The 23,634-nt window shown below is 44.1% G+C and overlaps 1 protein-coding gene across 2 annotated transcripts; it reads left to right on the forward strand.

Moving 5' to 3' along the window:
* Window positions 1-1,623: 1,623 nt before the first annotated feature.
* klhl5 (kelch-like family member 5) lies at window positions 1,624-22,429 on the forward strand. Of its 2 annotated transcripts, none has more exons than XM_063008303.1 (11): window positions 1,624-2,168; window positions 6,671-6,853; window positions 10,230-10,366; window positions 10,602-10,798; window positions 12,079-12,291; window positions 16,548-16,746; window positions 17,756-17,980; window positions 18,411-18,573; window positions 19,712-19,924; window positions 20,471-20,642; window positions 20,943-22,429. In XM_063008303.1, the coding sequence occupies exons 1-11, from the start codon at window positions 1,627-1,629 to the stop codon at window positions 20,997-20,999; spliced, it is 2,301 nt and encodes a 766-aa protein (XP_062864373.1). In that variant the 5' UTR covers window positions 1,624-1,626; the 3' UTR covers window positions 21,000-22,429. The 2 variants fall into 2 exon arrangements, with proteins under 2 accessions (XP_062864373.1, XP_062864374.1); XM_063008304.1 differs by having other exon boundaries at window positions 16,548-16,734.
* The last annotated feature ends 1,205 nt before the right edge of the window (window positions 22,430-23,634 follow it).

Genomic DNA, 23,634 nt, shown 5'->3' on the forward strand with positions numbered 1-23,634 from the left:
GTTGTGCCACCTCAGCCCAATGGTTTGAATGGCCTGAGGCTAAATGTGTTAGCTTAGTAAGCGAAAACTGCGGTAACATAATCACAGTAATCTCTGAGTAGTGCGTCTGAATAATCTGCCTTATGAGTCTGATGTCTTATTAGAATCCTCTCTACTGAGGCAACTTCCCAGGTAGGCAGTAGGCAGCTCACTAGGTTATCGAACAGACCCGAAATCAATCCCATCACTTCCAACTGAGACAAAAGCTTAGGAAGGCCCACAATGGTGCCCAGTGGTTTGACCACTTTACCGTGGAGTAATTCCATTGGCTTGCACAGAGCTAAGACCTCAGCGTCACTGAACCCCTTCGGGATACATCAGAACATTGATTGTGAGCCGTCCCATCCTACATCAGTGCCTGACCACAAAAAGGCTATTTTTACTAAATGGGGACCAATTCCCACAAACACAATCCACACACTTCCCAGAAGAGTGGAGGCTGTTATAGTCACAAAGGGGGAGACACCTCCATATTTTTGTTGATAGTTGGTGATGTGATGGTGATGTGTGGTCACCCATACCACCACCAAGCTGCCGCTGTAGGACTCCGAAGCAAAGCCCTTTATCTTTTTATGTGTATATACACCGATTGGCCATAACATTAAAACCATCTCCTGTCAATCAGTATCAGCTCTACTTACCATATAGAAGCACTTTGTAGTTCTACAATTACTGACTGTAGTCCATCTGTTTCTCTGCATACTTTGCTAGCTCCTTTCATCACAGAGCAGGTATTATTTAGGTGGTGGATCATTCTCAGCACTGCAGTGACACTGACATGGTGGTGGTGTGTTAGTGTGTGTTGTGCTGGTATGAGTGGATCAGACACAGCAGTGCTCCTGGAGTTTTTAAACACCTCACTGTCACTGCTGGACTGAGAATAGTCCACTAACCAAAAAAAACATCCAGCCAACAGCGCCCCGTGGGCAGCGGCCTGTGACCAATGATGAAGGTCTAGAAGATGACCGACTCAAACAGCAGCAATAGATGAGCGATCGTCTCTGACTACATCTACAAGGTGGACCAACTAGGTAGGAGTGTCTAATAGAGTGGACAGTGAGTGGACACGGTATTTAAAAACTCCAGCAGCGCTGCTGTGTCTGATCCACTCGTACCAGCACAACACACACTAACACACCACCACCATGTCAGTGTCACTGCAGTGCTGAGAATGATCCACCACCTAAATAATACCTGTTCTGTGGTGGTCCTGTGGGGGTCCTGACCATTGAAGAAGAGGGTGAAAGGGGGCTAACAAAGCATGCAGAGAAACAGATGGATTACAGTCAGTAATTGTAGAGCTACAAAGTTCTTCTATATGGTAAGTGGAGCTGATAAAATGGACAGTGAGTGTAGAAACAAGGAGGTTGTTTTAATGTTATGGTTGATCAGTGTATGTATGTATGTATGTATATGTGTGTGTGGGGGCATGGAGAGAGAGAGAGAGAGAGAGAGAGAGAGAGAGTGCAGCGCGCGCTCTGTCTCTCTTTCTCTCCATCTGCACGAGCCGGTCGAGCTCTCGTGTTACAGTAGGCGCGCGCGTCTTCTCTCTCCGGTTCCCCTCCTCTCGGTCTCGTGCTGTCAGTAATGTCGGCCCCGAGGAAGGACTTCGATGTGAAGCAGATGTTGCGGATCCGGTGGCGCTGGTTCGGTAACGCGCCCTGCCCGCCTTCGGCTTCTCCACCTCTGGAAGATCTGTTCGGTACCACCGGAGACCTCCAGCACCATCATCACCACCACCAGCAGCAGCAGCAGCAGCATGCGATCCTGGGCTCGAGCTCCGCCACGGTGAGCGGCGCGTGCAGCAATAGCAGCAGCAGCGGCAGCGGACCCGTCTCCTCGTGCATCCCTGATAACAGAAAGCCGGTGCCCTCCGCGTGCCCTCCTCCACGCTCCTCGAGCCAGCAGCAGTGCTCGAGCCCCGCGCGCACACCGATCAGGTCTCCCGCACACTCGCGCTCCGCCTCGGACGTGACGCGCGAGGAGAACGCGGAGCCCGGCGCCGCGAGACACGGCAAGAGTAACGGGAACGTGGTCATATGCGCGAGCGTCGGAGCGCGCGGCGAGGACGAACAGAACAACAACACGAGCGCCGTTATCGCGGAGTCCGAGAGCAGCTCGTGCAGCAGGTACATCGCACACTCACTAACTGCGCTCTCATTCAGTGCGCAAACTGCGCAAAGTTACTTTAGACGCAAATCTGCAGCTGTTCACCAGATGTTTTCCATTTCAAAACAACAGAGGGGGTGTTCGTGCTTTCCTAAACGACACGTTTGAGCCATAATTCACAGCAGAATGAAGTTTAACGCTTTAATAATGTGAAGGAAATAAACAAGACTGGCGCGTTTGTGAACTTTGTTCTAGTTTCTGACTGAATTATGTTACTACGTGGCGACCATTGCTCACTTCGTCCTGCATTCATACTACACACTAGCGTACTAACAAGTGTGCATAAAGAGTGCACTGCTGTCAGGGAGGGATTTACTGTGTAGGATGGAAGTGTGCATAACTGTCTGGCTTTACTAGCTTACAGAGAAACAGTCTAACGCCTTTTCAGGGACTGTTTGTCGAAATATAATTCGGTAATAATCTAAACGTGGATCAATCGTAAACAACAAGGCCTCAAGTACAGAAGAAATCAGACGAAGAATCGCTATAGGCAAGACAGCACTGAAGGATATGGACAAAGTATGGAAATGCAAAGACATCAGACTTACATTTACATTTTCGGCATTTGGCAGACGCTCTTATCCAGAGCGACTTACAGAAGTGCTTCCATAGTGAACATTTAATTACTCTAGTTTAAGTAAACAACAGTCCAAGAACACAAATCTGCTAAAACCTGTAAGAAATAGAAGTGTGTTAGTAAGTAAGTACATGTCAGCTGAAGTGCTTAGTAAAAAGGTGGGTTTTTAATCATTTTTTAAAGATAGCAAGAGACTCAGATGTTCGGACAGACAGAGGAAGTTCGTTCCACCATTTGGGTGCAGGTACAGAGAAGAGCCTTGATGCTCGTCTTCCTCTAGTCCTGGGTGGAGGATCAAGTCGAGCAAGACTAGTGGCTCGGACTTAGAACCAAGGTACGAATGGTAAACTGTCTGGTGCTCCCAACTATGATGTATGGATGTGAAAGCTGGACAATCAAGAAGACTGATTGGAAGAAGATAGACAGTTTTGAGATGTGGCGTTGGAGAAGGATTCTCCGAGTGCCATGGGCAGCCAGGAGAACTAACCAATCGATACTGGACGAAATCAAACCCGAAATTAGATTACGAGCAAAAGTAGCAAAGATACGACTATCGTACTTTGGTCATATTGCTAGACTCCAATCCCTGGAGAAAGATATCATGCTCGGCAAAGTTAGTGGAAAACGTGGACGTGGAAGACCTGCAACACGATGGATCGACAACATCACCGAGACAATGAACACTGCAATATCAACGTTAATCAAAATGGCTGAAGACAGAAGGATGTACAGAGCTACTATCCACCGTGTCGCCATGGATCATCAATGGTGAAGGCAAGGAGAGAGAGAGGATAATCTAAAAACATGAAAATAATAAGTAAACAAGACTTGGGTGAAAACAAAATTCTACATTAACTAAACAATTTTTATTTGGCTTATGTTACCTGTTTAGTTGCTAGCTTAACCGTCACAGTCAATACACAATGTTTTTAGTCTGATACACTGATTAGCCATAACATTAAAACCACCTCCTTGTTTCTACACTCACTGTCCATTTTATCAGCTCCACTTACCATATAGAAGCACTTTGTAGTGCTACAATTACTGACTGTAGTCCATCTGTTTCTCTACGTACTTTTTTACCCTGCTTTCACCCTGTTCTTCAATGGTCAGGACCCCCACAGAGCAGGTATTATTTAGGTGGTGGATCATTCTCAGCACTGCAGTGACACTGACATGGTGGTGGTGTGTTAGTGTGTGTTGTGCTGATGAGTTTTTAAATACAGTGTCCACTCTATTAGACACTCCTACCTAGTTGGTCCACCTTATAGTTGTAAAGTCAGAGACGATCGCTCATCTATTGCTGCTGTTTGAGTCGGTCATCTTCTAGACCTTCATCAGTGGTCACATGACGCTGCCCTAAGGAATATTTTTGGTTGGTGGACTATTCTCAATCCAGCAGTGACAGTGAGGTGTTTAAAAACTCCAGCAGCGCTGCTGTGTCTGATCTACTCATACCAGCACAACACACACTAACACACCACCACCATGTCAGTGTCACTGCAGTGCTGAGAATGATCCACCACCTAAATAATACCTGCTCTGTGGTGGTCCTGTGGGGGTCCTGACCATTGAAGTACAGCATGAAAGGGGGTTAACAAATCATGCAGAGAAACAGATGGACTACAGTCAGTAATTGTAGAACTACAAAGTGCTTCTATATGGTAAGTGGAGCTGATAAAATGGACAGTGAGTGTAGAAACAAGGAGGTGGTTTTAATGTTATGGTTGATTGGTGTACGTGGAGCAAGCCCAGAGCCACGAATTGAACTTTGGGGTGACCTGTGGAGGACCTGTACTCAGTGTTGTCACTCTCCATCTTGCCACAAAAACCACAAGATTGTACTAAAAATTTCAAGTAACTGAAAATGACAAATTTGTGAAGAAATATATAACGTATTTTTACAATTATTCACAAAAACAATGCCATTAGAGAATCACATTTTAAACTGATAACACAATGCCGATCTTAATTTATTTTTGGCTTTATGTTTGAGGTTGTTGTCTTGGTAGAAAAAAGTGAATTATTTCTGACCATAGACATTTCAAAGCTAATTAAAATTGGTAGTGTACAAAAAATAAGAAATATATTAGTACATCAAACACTGTATTTAATAGAAGAGTGGTAAAACACTTTACGGTAATATAAACATTCATTCTGATTTAACAAAGTTATTTTATTATACATTATACAGTTTTCAGGTTTTTAATTGTCGTTGTTCCCATCCTTTAAATTTCCAGGTTGCTGCTAATGTTGCCCAATCAGACACTCAGTGATCCAGTTTAGTATGGGCTGTATAATGAATCAGCAGCTTGAGGCCCGAGATTAATTATTGCTGTGAGCGAGACTCATTTTCTAAAAGCTTTTCTGATGTCTGGAGGCCATTTGAAGTTAAGAGCAGAGAGGGGAGTAATAATAATGATGGAATTTATGAAGCCCATCATGGCTGGTACTTCTTTGACAGGAAGTAAGATGAGTAAGAAGTAAAAACAGTGAAAGGTGAATAGATGTTAGCGAGACACAAACAGGAAGTTGGGGTGAAGGAAAGAGGGCGAGTAATGAGCCATCTGGGAGGAAGTAATTGCTTTGTGTATTCCATGGTCAGGTCTCCATCAGTGCTAATTACCAGCCATTGTATTTAGCCTGCCATTAGCGTGGACGTGCTAAAGCTCATGCTAAAAGAATGGCAGGTTATATATACAAAAAATTATGTTTATTTATTGCAATCAAAGATACTAGTTGCAGACTATCAGTTACATTTTATATCCGTTTTAATTCAGGTGAATTAGTGCCAGTCATCAGGGTGGCTGCTATGTGTGAACTATGAATTAACTAGCTACACAATCATATAAGCAAGCGAAGTTAGATTAACACTTGAGGGCCTAGGCAATTCGAAACACCTGTAGCCTAGTGGTCAAGGCACTGGACTAGTAATCAGAAGGTTGCCTGTTTAAGGCCCACCACTGCAAGGTTGCTACTGTTGGGCCCTTAACCCTGAATTGCTTAGATTGTATATTGTCACAACTGTAAGTCACTTTAGATAAGAGTGTCTGCTAAATGCCAAAAATGTAAATTAAAAATGGTTTGGTGGGCAAGCTGGGGGTACTTTATACAGCTTGGGTATTGACGTTTAGAGGCCTCGGTAGATTGTGGTGTTTAGAGGGTGGGTACGACTTTAAAGGTCACCAGCCTGCTTGTGTTGTTAAGGGTTGGATGAGGCTTAGGGATCATATACGACTTATGTAGTTCATGGATTCAAAACTACATTCTGGTGTGGCTACTAGGTCAGTCTGGCAGGCCTAGGATACTGTTCTATACTGCTCGTGCATCTGACGGACCCATTTAATATGAGTAGTGAAAGGGTTAGTAGGCCAATGGGTGCTTTGTGCATCTGTGTGGTAAAATGGTTAGCTGGGAACAGAAAACTAGTGTAATGTAGATGAAGGAGCCATAACTCTGTAACAATGATTTGTTATGTTTATATGCTATGCTTTGATAGTATCTTAAACTTCTCGACATGTCACTACGTCATGCATGTATGCCTTATAATCAGACTGGTTAAGATAGCTAGTAACTAGCTTCACCATGTCAAGTAAGCAGATTAAAAAGGACTGTGCCAAAGTTCAGCAAACTCTTGTAACTTTGCTCAGAGAGTCAGAGGCTGGAAGTTTAAAACAAGCTTGTGTTTAGGTCTGAAACAACTACCTGAAGACACAGGGGACTAAACCTCAGGGGATTGGATCTTACATATGCAAAGCATGTGATGTACCTCTGAGCTACATCCCTTCATCTGGGCTGATCTAGTTCTTGTATGGCCGCTGGGCTTGTGTACGGCTGTGCAAGTTTCTTTAACCGTGTGTGTGTGTGTGTGTGTGTGTGTTGTAGGGCATCGAACAGCAGCGTGACTTTGTCCTCATGCGTGTCCATGGAGCCTTGTGTGCCTGATGAACTGTTCCAGTCGCACAGTCACGCAGAACACACCTTCCAGCGCATGGAGACCTACCTCAGGACGCGCAAGCTGTGTGACGTGGTGTTGGTGGTGGGTGATCGCAAAATACCTGCACACAGGTAAAACACATACACAAACATAAACAAACACACCTTCATTCCTTTATAAGCAGCATGTTCTGCTGACATGAAATAAAAGCATTTTTAGGGGGGTCAGAACACATGCACTCACATACAATATTAAGAGATTGTGTGTGTGTGTGTGTGGGGGGGGGGGGGGGTCTTCACTGTTAGAAATTTTGGTGTAGTAAACTGTAAATAAATCTTTGAGGTTGTAGGTTTGGGTAAACCCAAAAAGAGTTAGGGGAACCTACCAGCCAGGTCCAGTGAGGGAAGAGTGGTCTGTGTACCTGTCAGTTCCAGTTTAGCGGACTGTGGTCTGTGTACCTGTCAGTTCCAGTTTAGAGGAGTGTCGTCTGTGTACCTGTCAGTTCCAGTGAAGGAGATGTGGTCTGTGTACCTGTCAGTTCCAGTTTAGCGGACTGTGGTCTGTGTACCTCTCAGTTCCAGTTTAGCGGACTGTGGTCTGTGTACCTGTCAGTTCCAGTTTAGCGGACTGTGGTCTGTGTACCTGTCAGTTCCAGTTTAGCGGACTGTGGTCTGTGTACCTGTCAGTTCCAGTTTAGCGGACTGTGGTCTGTGTACCTGACAGTTCCAGTTTAGGGGACCTGGGTTCAAGGACACGAGGAGAACATGTGAAAATCGTCAAAAAGAGTGATCAGAGAACGCAATAGCTCGAACCCCAGTCCCCAGGATCTGTGTTGCTTTGCTGCACTCAGTCTGTTGGGGCACGGGGAGAACATGTAAAACTCTTTAAAAAGAGTGACCAGAGAACCCAGTGGCTCAAACCCAGGTCCCCAGGATCTGTGTTGCTTTGCTGCACTCACTGTTAGGTGCATCACTGTGTCACCTACTTAATCAATCACTGTTACAATGAAATGACACTGAAGCTGAATAATAATAAATCAGCTGTGTGTAATAAATTTGTTATACCGTCAAAAAATGAGTGTGAGAACTCACACACACACACACACTCACACACACACACACACACACACACACACACATACACTCACACTCACACTGAGCGGCTTGTGCTTTGTTGAGTTTACCTTTAAGAATGACGAGGCATTTCAGCAGCTCTACAGTTTCTCCTGCATCATCGTTTCTTCATTCTGTCTCTTTTTTCTCTTTAATTCCCTCGTTTAAACAGTTTAATTGGAGTGCTACCTGAAAATGACGAGATTTGATGATGTTAATTAATACTGAAGCACAAACACGGGGATGCATGCTAATGTCCTCCTCTCATTAGGTCACATTTATCTCTTTCAGGGTTTCTGCCGTTTCTTCCACTTCACACTGCAAGATTTTTCTCTCATCAGACCTCCACCTGTCTGCCTCTGTCTGTCCCCATTCATCAGTGCATCCATCCGTCTCTCTTCTTTCCTCAGCAGCTCCGTCTCTGCTCTATTTTCCTCTTGATTCAGAGGCGCTTCAGTGGCGGAGTGGATGTAAGTGAATGTGGTTCAGGTCAGATCTCTGAGGAACTCGCTCTGGCTCACATTCTCCTCATCTTCTTTGAGTGCTTCTCATTAACACCTTATTAGGGCTGCAGTTTTCAGCTCAATCCAGTTGGCATCATCCATTATTTTTACTTACTGCTTTATCCAGGGTAGCTGTAGCCTATTGGTTAAGGTACTGGACTAGTCATTAAAAAGGTTGCTGGTTCAAGCCCCACCACTGCAACCTGGCAGCAAGGCCCTTAACCCTCCATTGCTCAGACAGTATACTGTCACAGTCCTGTATGTTGCTTTGAATTAAAGGCGTCTGCGAAATGTTAAACATGAAAATGTAAACATATTTCCTGTGTTTTCATGAGGTTCTTTGGGCACTGGACTAGTAATCAGAAGGTTGTCGGTTCAAGACTGACCACTGCTATGTTGTCACTGTTGGGCCCTTCAGCAAAGCTCTTAACCCTCCATTGCTCAGACAGTATAGTCACAGTACTGTAAGTTGCATTGGATAAAAAGCTTACTTATCTGCTTACTGTCGAAAATGAAAATGAAAACGTTTTTCCTTTGTTCATGTGAGGTTCTTTGGGCAGCTGTAGGTACTGGATTAGTAATCAGTTGGTTGCCGGTTCAAGACCCACCACTGCCAGGTTGCACTAACACTAAGTGAGGCCCCTAACCCCTTTGTGAGAGACAAATGTTAATTTACACTAAGTATTAATACATAATCAATTACTAGTTAGAAAATGTAGATATGTCTAGGGCATGATTGCCAGTAGTCATATTCCAATATTCCAAGAATGCTGCTACAATAGAATGTTACTGGATGTGTACATGGTGTATGTGGTGTGTCTATTGCATTGTATGACGTCCAAAACCCAGTTCTAGCTGATTTAGACCAGTTCCTGTTCTAGCTAAGAAATATCAGTTAACGTTGGAATCTTCCACTGATCTAAAAGGTCACCAACAAGAGTATATAAGGATGTTTATTTTTTCCTGTGTTATCGCATTCACAGAGTCTCATAGTCACACAAACACTCTTAACCCAACACCTTGATGTTTACACAATCTATTAGTTAGCGATTATTTACATTTACATTACATACATTACATACATGCAGCTGACATGGCGTTAAGAAGTAAACAAACAAACAAACAAGGGTATTTCCACCACACCCTCAATTGCTCAGATTGTATACTGTCACAACTGTATGTCGCTTTGGATAAAAGCGTCTGCTAAATGGTAAAAATGTAAAATGTAAATGGTCAGGTTTGCACTGGACTCGGTGGCATCCACAGACACTAGGTGTGAGATGGAAGCACTTCAGGGACTCCACTGCAGGAACAATAACACATACAAGTGCAGCCATTTCACACTTTTTAAAAGGTGGGAGGACACCAAAGAACCTGGAGGAAACTCTCTTTGACTCACACTGAGCATTTAAAAGTCCTAACAGACAGTAAATGGAAGTGAGGATTAAACCCAGGATCTCGGGAAGAGATCAGAAGAGACTTTATTAATCCCTGAAGGGAAATTACAGGTGAAACTGCTTCATCAGGTAACTACAGCAGGCCTGAACCACGGCCGAGAGCTGCAGCAAACACACGGCCGACAGCAGAGCCTCGATCGTGTCCTCCCTCAACTCCAACCTTCCTGCACACACACACAAACATCATAAAAAGACTGAGGTCAGGGCTCTGTCCAGTCACACCAATCTTGTCCAACCAGTTTGATGAAGGTACTTTCGTTTTCCAGCATGACTGTGTCCCTGTGCACTAAGCGAGGTCTATGAAGTTGGTGACATAACTGATTTTATACACCTGTTATCAGTGGGTGTGGCTGATACACTTGGACTAAAGAATTAGAAGGGGGGTTCACATACATTTGCTCATATGACGTATTAGTCTGTCTTGCTCTTTTTCAGGCTGGTCTTGTCCTCCGTGTCGGATTACTTCGCAGCCATGTTCACCAGCGATGTCCGCGAGGCCAAGCAAGAGGAGGTGAAAATGGAGGGAGTCGACCCAGATGCATTGTGGGTCCTGGTACAGTACGCATACACTGGTGAGTGATCTTTGTACCAAACTGTGAATGATGGCTTGGTTCCATCAAGTCAAGTTTGGGGGAGGGTGGGTGGTGTTGGATTGGCATCCTGTAAGGGGGGAAACTGGATTGTACCCTGTGATTTCAGAAAAGCCGGACCCACTGCGTCCCTGATCAGGTTCAATATAAAATTACACAAATGATTTAATTCTCTGATTAGACAGTGATGTCAGCAGTGATGTTTGTGTGTGTGCAGGAAGGATGGAGTTGAGGGAGGACACGATCGAGGCTCTGCTGTCGGCCGCGTGTTTGCTGCAGCTCTCGGCCGTGGTTCAGGCCTGCTGTAGTTACCTGATGAAGCAGCTGCACCCTTCCAACTGCCTGGGTATCCGCTCATTCGCCGACGCTCAGGGCTGCCAGGACCTGCACAAAGTGGCTCACAACTACACCATGGTATGAACACGCGCACACACACACACACACACACACACAAGTGTACACACATACATACACACACACACAAACACACAGACACACACCCGTGTACACACACAGCCACACACACGTGTACACACACAGCCACACACAAGTGTACACACACACACACAGGCAAGTATACACACACAGATAAGTGTACACACACACACACAGACAAGTGTACACACAGACACACACACAGATAAGTGTACACACACAGTCAAGTGTACACACACAGACTAGTGTACATAGACAGACAAGTGTACACACAGACACACAGACATGTGTACACACACAAGTGTACACACTCGTGTACAGACACAGACGAGTGTACACAGCCACATACACACACACACACAAGTGTACACACACAGACGCAGACGAGTGTACACACACAAGTACACACACGGACACACACACAAACACGTGTACACACACAAGTACACACACAGACACACACACACACACGCAAGTGTGCACACAGACACACAGACAAACAAGTTTGGGCTTGTGTGTTAGCATGTGTGTGTGTGTGTGTGTGGGTGTGTGTGTGTGTGTGTGATGGTTTTAATTGGCTCCCCTTGAGAAACTCCAGGCTCTCTCATCTCCAGTCGTCCCGCTCCCAAGAGAAGCTCCATCACAAAATTCATCCTATAACCAAGTCTGCAGTTACCAGACGGTGGTTGTCATGGAGACCGGATGAGGAACACACTTACATTTCCTCTGTACCTTCTTTTATTACTGTCTTAAAATGTCACTGTCATTTCCTCTTAAATTATTTTCTACTCGTATCATCTTTATTTCTGATAGATAATTAACACCTCAGTTTCATTCTAAATCATCATGGTACTGTAGTTCTGGCATCATCAGGGATTAAACTGACAGCTTGTGCTTTGAATTCCCTGTTTGTCTCTCAGTCTAGTCCTCTCCAATTCCAGATTGTAACTCTGCTGTCGCTTGCACTATCTCTGACCATCGTGCACCACATCGCTAGCCGCTTCTATTCACCCCCTTTCTCACCCATTTACATTTTCGGCATTAAGCAGACACTTTTATCCAAAGCGAAATTTAAGGATTCAGTTTTGCTTGATCCCCATCATCCATAGATGCTGTTCATAATAAAATATGTTTTTTAAAGAATGAAGCAGGTGGTCAGTGAATCAGGACAGAATCCATACTGAGATCAACCGTGTCTTTATTTAATCTGACACACCTCACATAACCGATCTGTCTTTCTTGTTGATTTGGTTCCTCAGGAGCATTTTCTGGGTGTGATGAAGAACCAGGAGTTCCTGTTGCTCCCAGCGTGTGAAGTGGAGAAGCTTTTGGTTTCGGATGACATGAACGTTCCTGATGAAGAGACGGTGGTGTCGGCTCTATTAAGCTGGGTGCGCTATGACCCCGTCAACCGGCAATCACAGCTCTCCTCGCTGCTGGAACATATCCGTCTACCGCTGATCAAACCACAGGTCAGACTGACTGTCAGCTGTCATCAGTTCTTTTACATATCGCTCTTCATTTATTCATTTACTAATTATAAGTCACAGACCAGTCTGTCGACCAATGCAACTACCAATCATATTCATTCATCCCTTCATGTATCCATCTTTCATCCTTTATCTTTTATTACAACTCTCTCATTTCAATTATCTATCCATCCATTTGTTTATCCATCCACCCGTCCATCCATTTAATATCAAATCATCCATCCATCCACCTAATTATCTATCCATCCATCTATTTATCTGTCCATCCATCCATCCACCTAATTATCTATCCATCCATCTATTTATCTGTCCATCCATCCATCCACCTAATTATCTATCCATCCATCTATTTATCCATCCATCCAATTATCCATCCACCAAATCCACCCATCCATCCATCCATCCATCCATCCATCCATCTACCCATCATTCACCTGCCCACACATCCATCCATCCATCCATCCATCCATCAAGCCACCCATCCATCCATCCATCCATCCATTAAGCCATCCATCCATCCATTAAGCCATCCATCCATCCATCCATTAAGCCATCCATCCATCCATTAAGCCACCCATCCATCCATTAAGCCACCCATCCATCCATTAAGCCACCCATCCATCCATCCATCCATCCATTAAGCCACCCATCCATCCATCCATCCATCCATTAAGCCATCCATCCATCCATTAAGCCACCCATCCATCCATTAAGCCACCCATCCATCCATCCATTAAGCCACCCATCCATCCATCCATCCATCCATTAAGCCACGCATCCATCCATCCATCCATCCATTAAGCCATCCATCCATCCATTAAGCCACCCATCCATCCATCCATTCACCTGCCCACCCATCCACCCATCCACCCATCCATCCATCCACCCATCCATCCATTCATAGATGTCACTCACTCACTCCCTTACTCACTTAACACTCAGGTTTTGTTCTGGGCAGTTATTTTTTGCCACTCTTGCTGTTTGTGTGTGTTCACCGGTGGTTCAGGCACTGAAGTGTGTAAAGCTGCTTTGAGACGTTCTGTGCTGTAAAAGCTATAAAAACGTTTTTTTGTTTACAGAACTCTACCTTTCACTGAACTGCCCGCTGTGTATAAACTACCGGCACTAAAAGTAGAAAAGCTCTACAGGAGCAAACAATTACTATACATTATTTACTACTGGGCCTGAAAACCTGCTACCAGTCAGATCCACAGATACACACAGATCACAGATGGCTGATAGTAGAAGGGCACTGGAACCAAAGTTTGTTGGACTTCCTATTTCAAAACCAGGGGCATTTATACAGAATTTTCCCCTTGCTACTAAAACAGCCTCCACTCTTCTCTGAAAGCTTTTTATAAGATCATTGAGGTTTTGTTAATCTATGCCAATTTAGTCAAAAGAGCATTTGAAAGGTCTGGAACTCTGATACTGGACAAAAAGGCCTGGCTCACAGTCAACGTGTCAGTTCATCACAAAATTGGTTGTTGGGGTTGAAGTCAGGGCTCTGCGTAGCTCACTGGACTTTCCTCATGCTGAAAGGTTAAGCTCATCAAACCATGTCTTCATGGATTTTCTTGGTCCACAGAGGCCGTTCCCAAACTGTTGCTACAAAGTTGATTTTAAACACCTATATTTAAATGTGAAGGGTGTGGCTGAAACACTTGAACGCAATAGATAGGGAAGTCAACATAAGTTTGGCTATATAGTAGTTTTTTTACTTCTGATTACATCAGATGACACGGGTAGCAAATCATGTGACCCGGTGGGTAGCACTGTCGCCTTACAGCAAGAACGTCCTGGATTCGATTCCCAAGTGGAGCAGTCTGGGTACTTTCTGTGTGGAGTTTGCATGTTCTCCCCATTTTCCTTCCGATTTAGCACACCCAATTTTGTCTTCCGCTGCTGAGGGATACCCGATTGCATCTGAGGAGAGCATGTCGCTGTACACGCCTCTTCTGACACGTGTACAGCCCTCCTCTTCTCACCCCTGCTTTCTGCACAGGCGTCTCTTCCGCCAATCAGGGTCCTTATACAGCCCCCACCCTGCAGATATGGTGGGCAATTAGTATCTGCTGCAGGCATTGCCACCGGAGGCAACACCGAGTTTCGAACCGAGGAGTTCAGAAACTCGGTGCTGGTGCTTTGACATTAAACTTAAAGTAATTACCTGTCCTGTCCTGTCATGAATGTAACCAAAAGTGTGTAAAACATGACATTAAAATCATAATAAATAAATAAATTAAACCTTCAGTACATCAGAAGAATTAAGCTGTCCTCACCGTCACTACTGAATCTGATAATGAAGGAAAAAACATCTGAAAGAATATTCTAATAAGTCTTGCGTGAGGGATTGATTCAGGCGTGTCCGTTCTGTTCAATCTAAATGGAAATCATGGCTTCTTTCATCCAGCCGCTAGCCTGTTCCATCTCCTCACCTCTTCCACGAGCACGGAGATAAATGATAAAATATTAGACACATCCCTTCACTGCTGTCACCAAGTCGCTGCTGTGACTTTATGCTGAAGTGGTTTGTGTTGGCTTTTTAACAGGATGGAAAGGAGGGAGGGGTGAAGGCGGGAGCGGGCCATGGTGGTGATGAATGAAGGAGCAGATGGAAATGAAAGGAGAGATGGATGGAGGGCGAGCAGATTCAGACAGCGTAGCCTAATGAAAGTATAAGCTGGGTTATGAAATCTGTGCGTCTCCTACTGCTGCCTCAGCTGACAGATTCTATAACCGGTACAGATACACGGCAATAAATATATATGAAGCACAAGCATGAATGCGGTGGAACAATACAGTGCTGTGACAAAAGTATCTGCCCCCCTTTTTTCCTTCCTTTGCACCAATTTTGATTGCTTGATCATTTTCCTCCAGTCCTGCTTCTCTCATTCTATGTTCAGTTTACTGGTAGAACAGAAACGGTGACAGAATGCAGACTTGCTAATGTGGAACCAGTCTGTCTGTTCATTTTCTGTCATCACTGGGGCTTAACCACCCACTATGGGTCTGTTCAAAATTCTAGTGAGCTGCCTTGCTGCCTACTGCCTACCTGGGCAGCTGCCTCAGTAAAGAGGATTCTAATAACATGTCAGACTCATGAGGCAGATTATTAGACGCACTACTTAGACAGAGATTACCGTAATTACGTCACCATAGTTTTAGCTTACTGTTCAAACCAACGGGCTGAGGCAGCACAACCCGCTAGCATGCTAGTGTTAGGAATCTTTTATTGAATGAGGACCAGGAACCTCAAAATGAGCTACTAAAATATAATTGTTTATTTAGAAAAGAAGAAAGGAAATCTCTGAGCTCTGCAGTTGAGCGCTCGCCTGCAAGTTTCTCTCAGCCTGTGTATGCCACCAGATCAAGAGGAACTCTCTCTCCTCCATGCTGAATTTCCTTTTTATAGCAGAGAGCCCCAACTTAAAATCTTCGTCTCTTTAGGTTCTGCAGAACCAGTTCAAACTAGTTTACTCTAACCAAGGCTTAGCTTTGCATACACTTCCTATTTTGCATGCTTTGTTTAGATTGTTGTTTAACACCCAGGCCGATTGCTGACCTCAGAAAGGGGGGTCGTCACCCTACTTGAGCCTAATCAGCTTTCATCTCTTGTTTGTGCAGTTCCATCTTCTGCTTTCTTATGCTTATGTTTTCTGTGTACGTGCAGAATGTGATGCACACAGTATGGCCTTCGGGCAATGAGTGCGTCTCTAAGGACACACAGAACGAGGTACAGAATGGGGTACATTTTATCCTAAAAACTCTAACACTAGCTAACGTCTTCCGTTGTGTACCGAACGGTTAAACTGTCCCTGATGAGCCTGAATTTGCAAATAAATACACAGACACATACACAAAAATCATATCAAATATATACATTTAAAAAGAACTCCGTTGGTTGCTCCACATTTGTCCAGCATATTTGTCATTTTTTGAGAAAAGTTGTGCCGCACTGAATGCTGGGATTGCCTTCAGCGCTGAGGAAGCATCGTATGCTCCCTCGTTATTCAGTCAGATTATCGCTTCAAAATAAGGCACCTCAGTAGGAGCATTTTAAGGAATCTAAGAATTTAGACACGCCCTCTTCTCGGGAGGGTAGGATGATGTAAAATGCGTCTATGTAGAGAGATCAGTAGGTTTTCAGACAGACCCTTCACATTACATGTTACATTAACATGTGCTAACTAGACCTAACTTTACCTTGTGGGTAATGTAGCTTGTTGTTTCTGTAGTTTTTAGCAGACATGGAGGCTAACCCCTTGCTAAGGGACAGCGTGGAGTGCCAGCGGTTAGTGATGGAGGCCATGAAGTACCACCTGCTGCCCGAGCGCCGATCCCTGCTGCAGAGCCCCAGGACTCGACCCCGCAAAGCCACAGTAGGGACGCTTTTTGCCGTTGGGGGCATGGACGCCACCAAAGGTAATAAAGGAGGTGTGTTGCAAATGCAGACAGTGTGGCCAAAGTATGTGGACACCCATTTTAATGATCGAGTTGGGTGTTTTAGCCACACCCATTGCTAACAGGGGAAAAGGTACGCTGTTAGGACATTTCAGGGTCTGGAAAGACATAGTTTGAGAAGTTTGGTGTATAGAAACTCCAGTAACGTGCATGGAGCCCTGAACCCAACCCCAATGATGACCTGTGACTGGTGGGATGAAATGGGACATTGACTGGACATCTGACCCTGGGGGTGGGGGGGTCTGCTAGCACACCAGCTCTGAGATTCTGAGCTTCAGGGTTTGAATCTCAGCTCTGCTCTGCTACCTGTCGGCTGGGCGCCCCCTAGCAGGCACAATTGGCTAATTGCCTGTAGTAGAAAAAATTGGCCTCCATTCTGCTGGGTGGGAAAGACTGGACTAATAAGGGTGGGGTTATCAACGCTGTGTAAGGACCTTGGTTGCCCAGGGCACCTGTACAGATAGTGGAGGAGCGCAGAGATCGGGGTGTGGCGTTCTGTACGCGAAGCTGACCTCACACGCAAATCCACCAAAGTATGGGAGAATAAGAAGGGATTGGTGGACTGAGCACACACAGGCAAATATACACCCTCCTGGGTGCTATCGGGGTCCTCGGTGGCGGATTGGCTTCGCTAAATTGGGAGAAAAAGGGGAAAAATGCGTTTTAAAAAATGGGTGCCAACTTGATATTAATTCCCATGTTTTTGGAAGGGGATGTCCAACATGGACAAAATCAGGTGTCCACATACTTTTGGCCAAATAGTATATTTTTGTAGCCTTTGTAGCAGAATTTGTAAAGGTCAACATGCTTTTGTCTGATTTTGTTTATAAATTTTTAATTTTTTAAACCCCTGTGAAACAGTGTAATAGATAAAATGTAAGTGAATATAAACAGAATCGCTCAATTTGTCTCGACATTACCAGTATAAATAGTCTACTGTCATATATAGTGGAACACTGGTATTCGTTTACTTTTCCCCCAGGAGCCACCAGTATGGAGCAGTACTGTGTCAGGAGGGATGCATGGCGGCAGGTGGGTGTGCTGAGCGGCCGGCGGTTGCAGTTCGGCGTAGCCGTCATCGATCAGCGGCTCTACGTGGTGGGCGGCCGTGACGGACTCAAGACCCTCAACACCGTGGAGTGTTACAACCCGCGCAGTAACAGCTGGAGCGTCATGCCTCCCATGGCTACACACCGCCACGGACTTGGTAAGACCTCAGCGCCACCGTCCTGACCTTTCACTCTAGGGGTGTTGCAGAAGTGTACAAAATCTATCTATTCATCCATCTATCCATCCATCCACCTACCTACCTACCGACCTATTTGTCAGTCAATCTGTTTGCCTGTCTGTCCGTCCGTCCTTCTCTAACACAGACGATGTGAACTCTGGTTTAATATCCAATAATCTACATCTTGGCGCCCTCTAGTGGTGATTTTAAAGGCTGCAAAACCGCTTCTGTTTTAACGTTTGGATTTTAGCTGAATAGATCAAAAAAGATGGGACCTAAAATACCTAAAATAAGAGAAGTTCCGGCTCACACGGAACTCTTGGCAACCCAGGATCAAACTGCAGCTTGAACAATCAGTGCACTTTAGTATTTGTAGTAGTAAATAACGTCTGCGTGTGTTTGTGTGTAGGTGTAGCGGTATTAGAGGGACCCATGTATGCAGTAGGAGGACACGACGGCTGGAGTTATCTGAGCACAGTGGAGCGATGGGATCCTCAGGCTCGACAGTGGAGCTTTGTCGCTTCCATGGCGACGCCCCGCAGCACCGTGGGAGTCGCGGTCCTTAACGGGAAGTCAGTATTCGCACTGCATGAACCTTTACACCTTATATACAGGCAGTTGTAGCCTAGTGGTTAAGGTACTGGACTAGTAAGCAGAAGGTTGCTGGTTCAAACCCTACCACTGCTAGGTTGCCACTGTTGGGCCCTTGAGCAAGGCCCTTAACCCTGAATTGCTTAGACTATATACTGTAGATCGCTTTGGATAAAAGCGTCTGCTAAATGCCGAAAATGTAACTATATTTTTACAGTGAAACAGGGTCTCAGTCTTGGCTGACCAATACAGTGTTTTTAAACACTCAGGTGGGCGGCACTGTGGCTCGGTGGGTAGCACTGTTGCCTCACAGCAAGAAGGTCCTGCGTTCGATACCAGGTGGGGCGGTCTGGGTCCGTATTTGTGTGGAGTTTGCATGTTCTCTTCGTGTCTGTGTGGGTTTCCTCCAGACACTCTGGTTTCCTCCCAGAGTCCAAAAAACATGCAGTGAGGTAAACTGGAGATACAAAATTGTCCAGTGTAACCAGTAACTACCGTTCCTGTCATGAATGTAACCAAAGAGTGTAAAACATGACGGTAAAACCCTAATAAATAAATAAACATTCAGGTGAATGTAAATGATTAATGGGAATTTTTAGGGGTTCCAACAATTGTGACACAGATTGAAGTAAAAATGTTTTTTTTATGATCGTGCCACATCACGTCACTATGTTGTCATCGCTTTGTGATGGTTGGCTCCACTGATATGTCAGCTTTAATACAATTCACATGGTGATGTTGTCAATCCACAGTCCTTTCACAAGTCTATTCATAACTCTGCCCTCAGTGTGACCAAAGTAACAGCACTTGCAGGCCATTTATTTATTAATTTATTTTCATTTATTGCACTTGTAATAAAGGGATGTTTTGCTAATATTTTAGAGGAAAGTTTAAAAGATTAAACGATAAAAAAATCTTTAAACAGCTTGTTATTCATGTATTTTCAGGCGAGTTGTGAAGGGAGCTGTATATTACTGGTCCTCAACCTTTTTATTTCCAGCTCCCAGCTGCACAGAGGCTTTATTTGTTCCAGAATAATAAAGTTATAGTATAAAAGATGAGCTGCAGGTTGAGCAGCACCGATCGTAACCATAAAGATTAAAGACTCTCTCTCTGTAGGCTGTTTGCTGTGGGAGGACGAGACGGCAGTTCCTGTTTGAAGTCGGTCGAATGTTTCGATCCTCACACTAACAAATGGAGCGCCTGCGCGCCCATGGCTAAGCGCAGAGGTGGAGTCGGCGTAGCCACCTGGAACGACTATCTGTACGCCATCGGTGGCCACGATGCCCCCGCCTCCAGCCTCGCCTCACGACTCTCCGACTGCGTTGAGAGGTAATGGGTCAAAGGTCAAGCATTCTGTCAATGAAGAAAACTTGAAACAGTGATGTACCTGTATGAGAATTATCTATGTGACATCTGGTGCCAATCTTAGCATTTCGGCTTTAGCAAACGTCAAAAAATAGCTACAAATAGCTTCTGCAGATTTCATTTTATTTCTAAAATACATTTAGGTAGTCAGTTTGGTCACCCCTGACTTATTAATTCTCATTAATCGAGAGATTATGATTTAATGGCTTTAGGTTTATTGGTTTATCATTAATGCTTATCATAATTTTTTTCATGATGAGTTATTGCTAAATGCTAATATAAACTCTAAACTAGTGGTCATTGGGGGCTCATCTGAAAAGGTTCTGGATTATTTATTAAAGCTCAAGGGTTTAAGCCACGCCACTGTTGGGCCCTTGAGCAAGGCCCTTTTGAATTGAATTGTTCCCTGTATTAATTGTAAGTCACTTTAGATAAAAGTGTCTGCCAAGTAACAAAGCTGTTCATGTAAATAAAAGCGGTTTATATAAAAACCTTCCTCTGTTTCTCCAGGTACGACCCGAAGACAGACACGTGGACGGCCGTGGCTCCCGTGAGTGTGAGCAGGGACGCGGTGGGTGTGTGTTTACTCGGAGACCGTCTGTACGCCGTGGGTGGATACGACGGCCAGGTCTACCTGAACACAGTAGAGGCCTACGACCCCCAAACCAACGAGTGGACTCAGGTCTGTCTGACAGAACAAAGTTGAAGTCAAATACTTGTAGTTCTTTGGGTGGGTCGCAAGCTAAAAAAGGGTCACAGAGAAAAAAAAAACAATGATCAAATAAACGTAATTTTAACAGGTACCTGAACTTTTACAAAAGCACCCCCCTTGTGGAGGCTTTATGTTATATAAACATTCATTGACAATTTGTCCAGGAGGTTAAGAGCTACAAATATGAGCATTAAAAAGCTGCAGGGCTGATCTATAAATCTATATATTTGATCTGTAATTTATTTTGTTTTGTGTGAATGTTCTTTATAGGTGGCGCCGTTGTGTTTGGGCCGAGCTGGAGCCTGCGTTGTGTCCGTCAAGCTGTGACGACTTCCTTACAAACAGACTCCAGTGTTTCTTGTCCTGTAACTCTGTAGCCCTTTAACAGGGTGTGGAAGAAGAGAGTGGAACAATACGAACATGCAGATCGACATACACTAACGATTCAGATCCAGACGGTCTTCAGAGGATCTAAAAGAAGAACCATTACTCCAGTATGACATGTTCATGAAACCACCAGGCTACGGTGTAACCACACACTCATTACCAAGTTCATTTCAGGGTGAGAAACGAGTCTCATGAGTCAAGTGTTTTCATAAGTGTCTGGCACTTTGACACAGTAAATTCAGTCAGTTCAGTTAAACCACTGATCCATGTGCTTCACTGCTCATGGAATCTATTTTTTACTACATCGATCTGTTCCTGTAATTAGTCTAACAATAGTATGTGGACACCTGAACATCAGTTTGACGCTGGTCCCTCCTTTTTAAATGCATTTTACCCTCTCTTTCTCCTAATTCAGTGTAGCCAATCCGCTACTGGGAATTCTGACTGCATCCAAGGAGGAGCCTGATACACACTCCCTCCACAGTCCTACCAAGCGTGGTGTCAGCTTCATGCATGGAGAGCCACGCCCCGATCTCTGCACTCCTCCACTTTCTGTACAGGCACCCTGGGCGACCAGGGTCCTTACACAACGATGATAACCACACCCATTAGTCTGATCTTTCCCAGACTGGAAGCCAATTATTCCTGCTGCATTAACCATTTATGCCTGCTAGAGGGCGTCCAGCCGACCGATAGCAGAGCCGAGACTCGAACCAGGGGTTTCAGAATCTCGGCGCTGGTGAGCTAGCGGATTATCCCACTGTGCCACCTGAGCGCCTATGCTGGTCCCTGGAAAGTTCTTACACCTGATTTTGGAACTGGACTGTAAGGATTTACTTCTAATCTGGCACTGAGGTTAAGTGACTTGCTCTGGCTCACAGTAAACATTATGATTTAAGTCTATCTCAAAGCTTTAGGATTTAATTAAGTTCAGAACTCTGTGCAAAAGCTTGTTTATTTTTCCATGGACCCAACATTGAAACAGGAACTGGCATTGCCCAATATACAACAGGACACAGTTATTAAGAATGTCATTGTTTGCTCTAGCCTTAAGTTTTTCCTTTACTGGAAACTAAATTGTTGTTTCTATTATATACACAAAATAAAATGTGTTCATCGGAACGTGTTTTCACGGCACCAGAGTCCAAAATCATATTACTGTGCTGTACACCTCACAGTCATAGCTTGGCATTGTTGTAGGGGCAGTGGTGGCTCAGCGGATATCTGAAAGTCGCTGGTTCAAGCACCACCACTGCTAAGCTGCCACTGTTGGGCCCTTGAGCAAGGCCCTTAACTCCAAAATGTCTTGACTTGTGTTCAGTTGTAAGTTGTTTTGAATAAAAGCTTCTGCTAAATGCTGTAAATGTAAATTGTGCCTGGTTGTTATCAAGTTATTTAACAATGATTGTTTTACACAACATGTAAGTGTATTTCTTAGTAAATTAAGATCATTTATTGCTTCATATGTTCATCATTTTCCTGTATTAGGAGTATTTGATGGAGGGTGACGCCCCTGTACCCATAATGTTTACAACACTGCTGCCTTCTTCTGTTATAATTTGCTCTTCATCTCTTTTCTGTTTGTCATTTCAAGTCAATTCTACATGTGTGTTTTATACTGGTGGTCCTGTCACACTTGATGAGAAAGAGACGATATTCATTAGCACTGTAAGTTACAGTAAATGTGTGTGTGTGGGTGTGTTTGTTTGCTTTTTTCTTTATTCTTTATAAAGAAAGTAAGGATATAAGTTCCATTTTTTCCACTTCAAAGTCTCGAGAATTTAAAAGAAAATGTGTCTTAAATATGAAAATTTGATGAATATAATAGAGTGGAAATGTGAAGCCCAGATTTCAGCTTCAGATTCTGATTTTAAATATAAAAACTGCACCAGTGTCGACAGCTTGATCTCAATAATAAGGGGTGTGATTATTGGGAAGATCAGAAAAGGTCGATAATTTTACCCCAAAAAACACAAAGGGGGGTACCACTTACTATTTTTTTATTTTTTGGTAAAATGTTGACGTTCTCTGATTATCTTCATATTTACACCATGAGTTACAGAGATGATGATGTACAGGTGAGTAAAGTTTTTTCATGTTGGAAAGTGAACACCTTCAGATCCACCATAAACCTGAATATTTGGTGACCGTATAAATCAGAAATATGATGCTCAGATTTTAGTTTTGGAACAAGACAGAAACATAAAACAGCACCGCTGTCTACATCCTGATCTCAGTAACTTATGTTACAAATATAACAAAGATCAAAAGAGGTCGATAATTTTACCCCAAAAAACACAAAGGGGTACCACTTAGTATTTTATATTAGTATTACTTAGAATTTAGAGTAAAATGTTGATGTTCTCTGATTATCTTCATATTTACACCATGAGTTACAGAGATGATGATGTACAGGTGAGTAAAGTTTTGTCCTTTTTCCATGTTGGAGAGTGGAGATCTCAACACCTTCAAATCCACCATAAACCTAAATATTTGATGAAAAGAAACACGCTTTTTCTTTTTTATTAAAAACGAGCCTTGCCGCTCAGGTGGCGCAGCGGTAAAAGACACGCGC

This window comes from Trichomycterus rosablanca, chromosome 14 (assembly GCF_030014385.1).
Source record: "Trichomycterus rosablanca isolate fTriRos1 chromosome 14, fTriRos1.hap1, whole genome shotgun sequence".
Taxonomy (NCBI): Eukaryota; Metazoa; Chordata; class Actinopteri; order Siluriformes; family Trichomycteridae; genus Trichomycterus; species Trichomycterus rosablanca.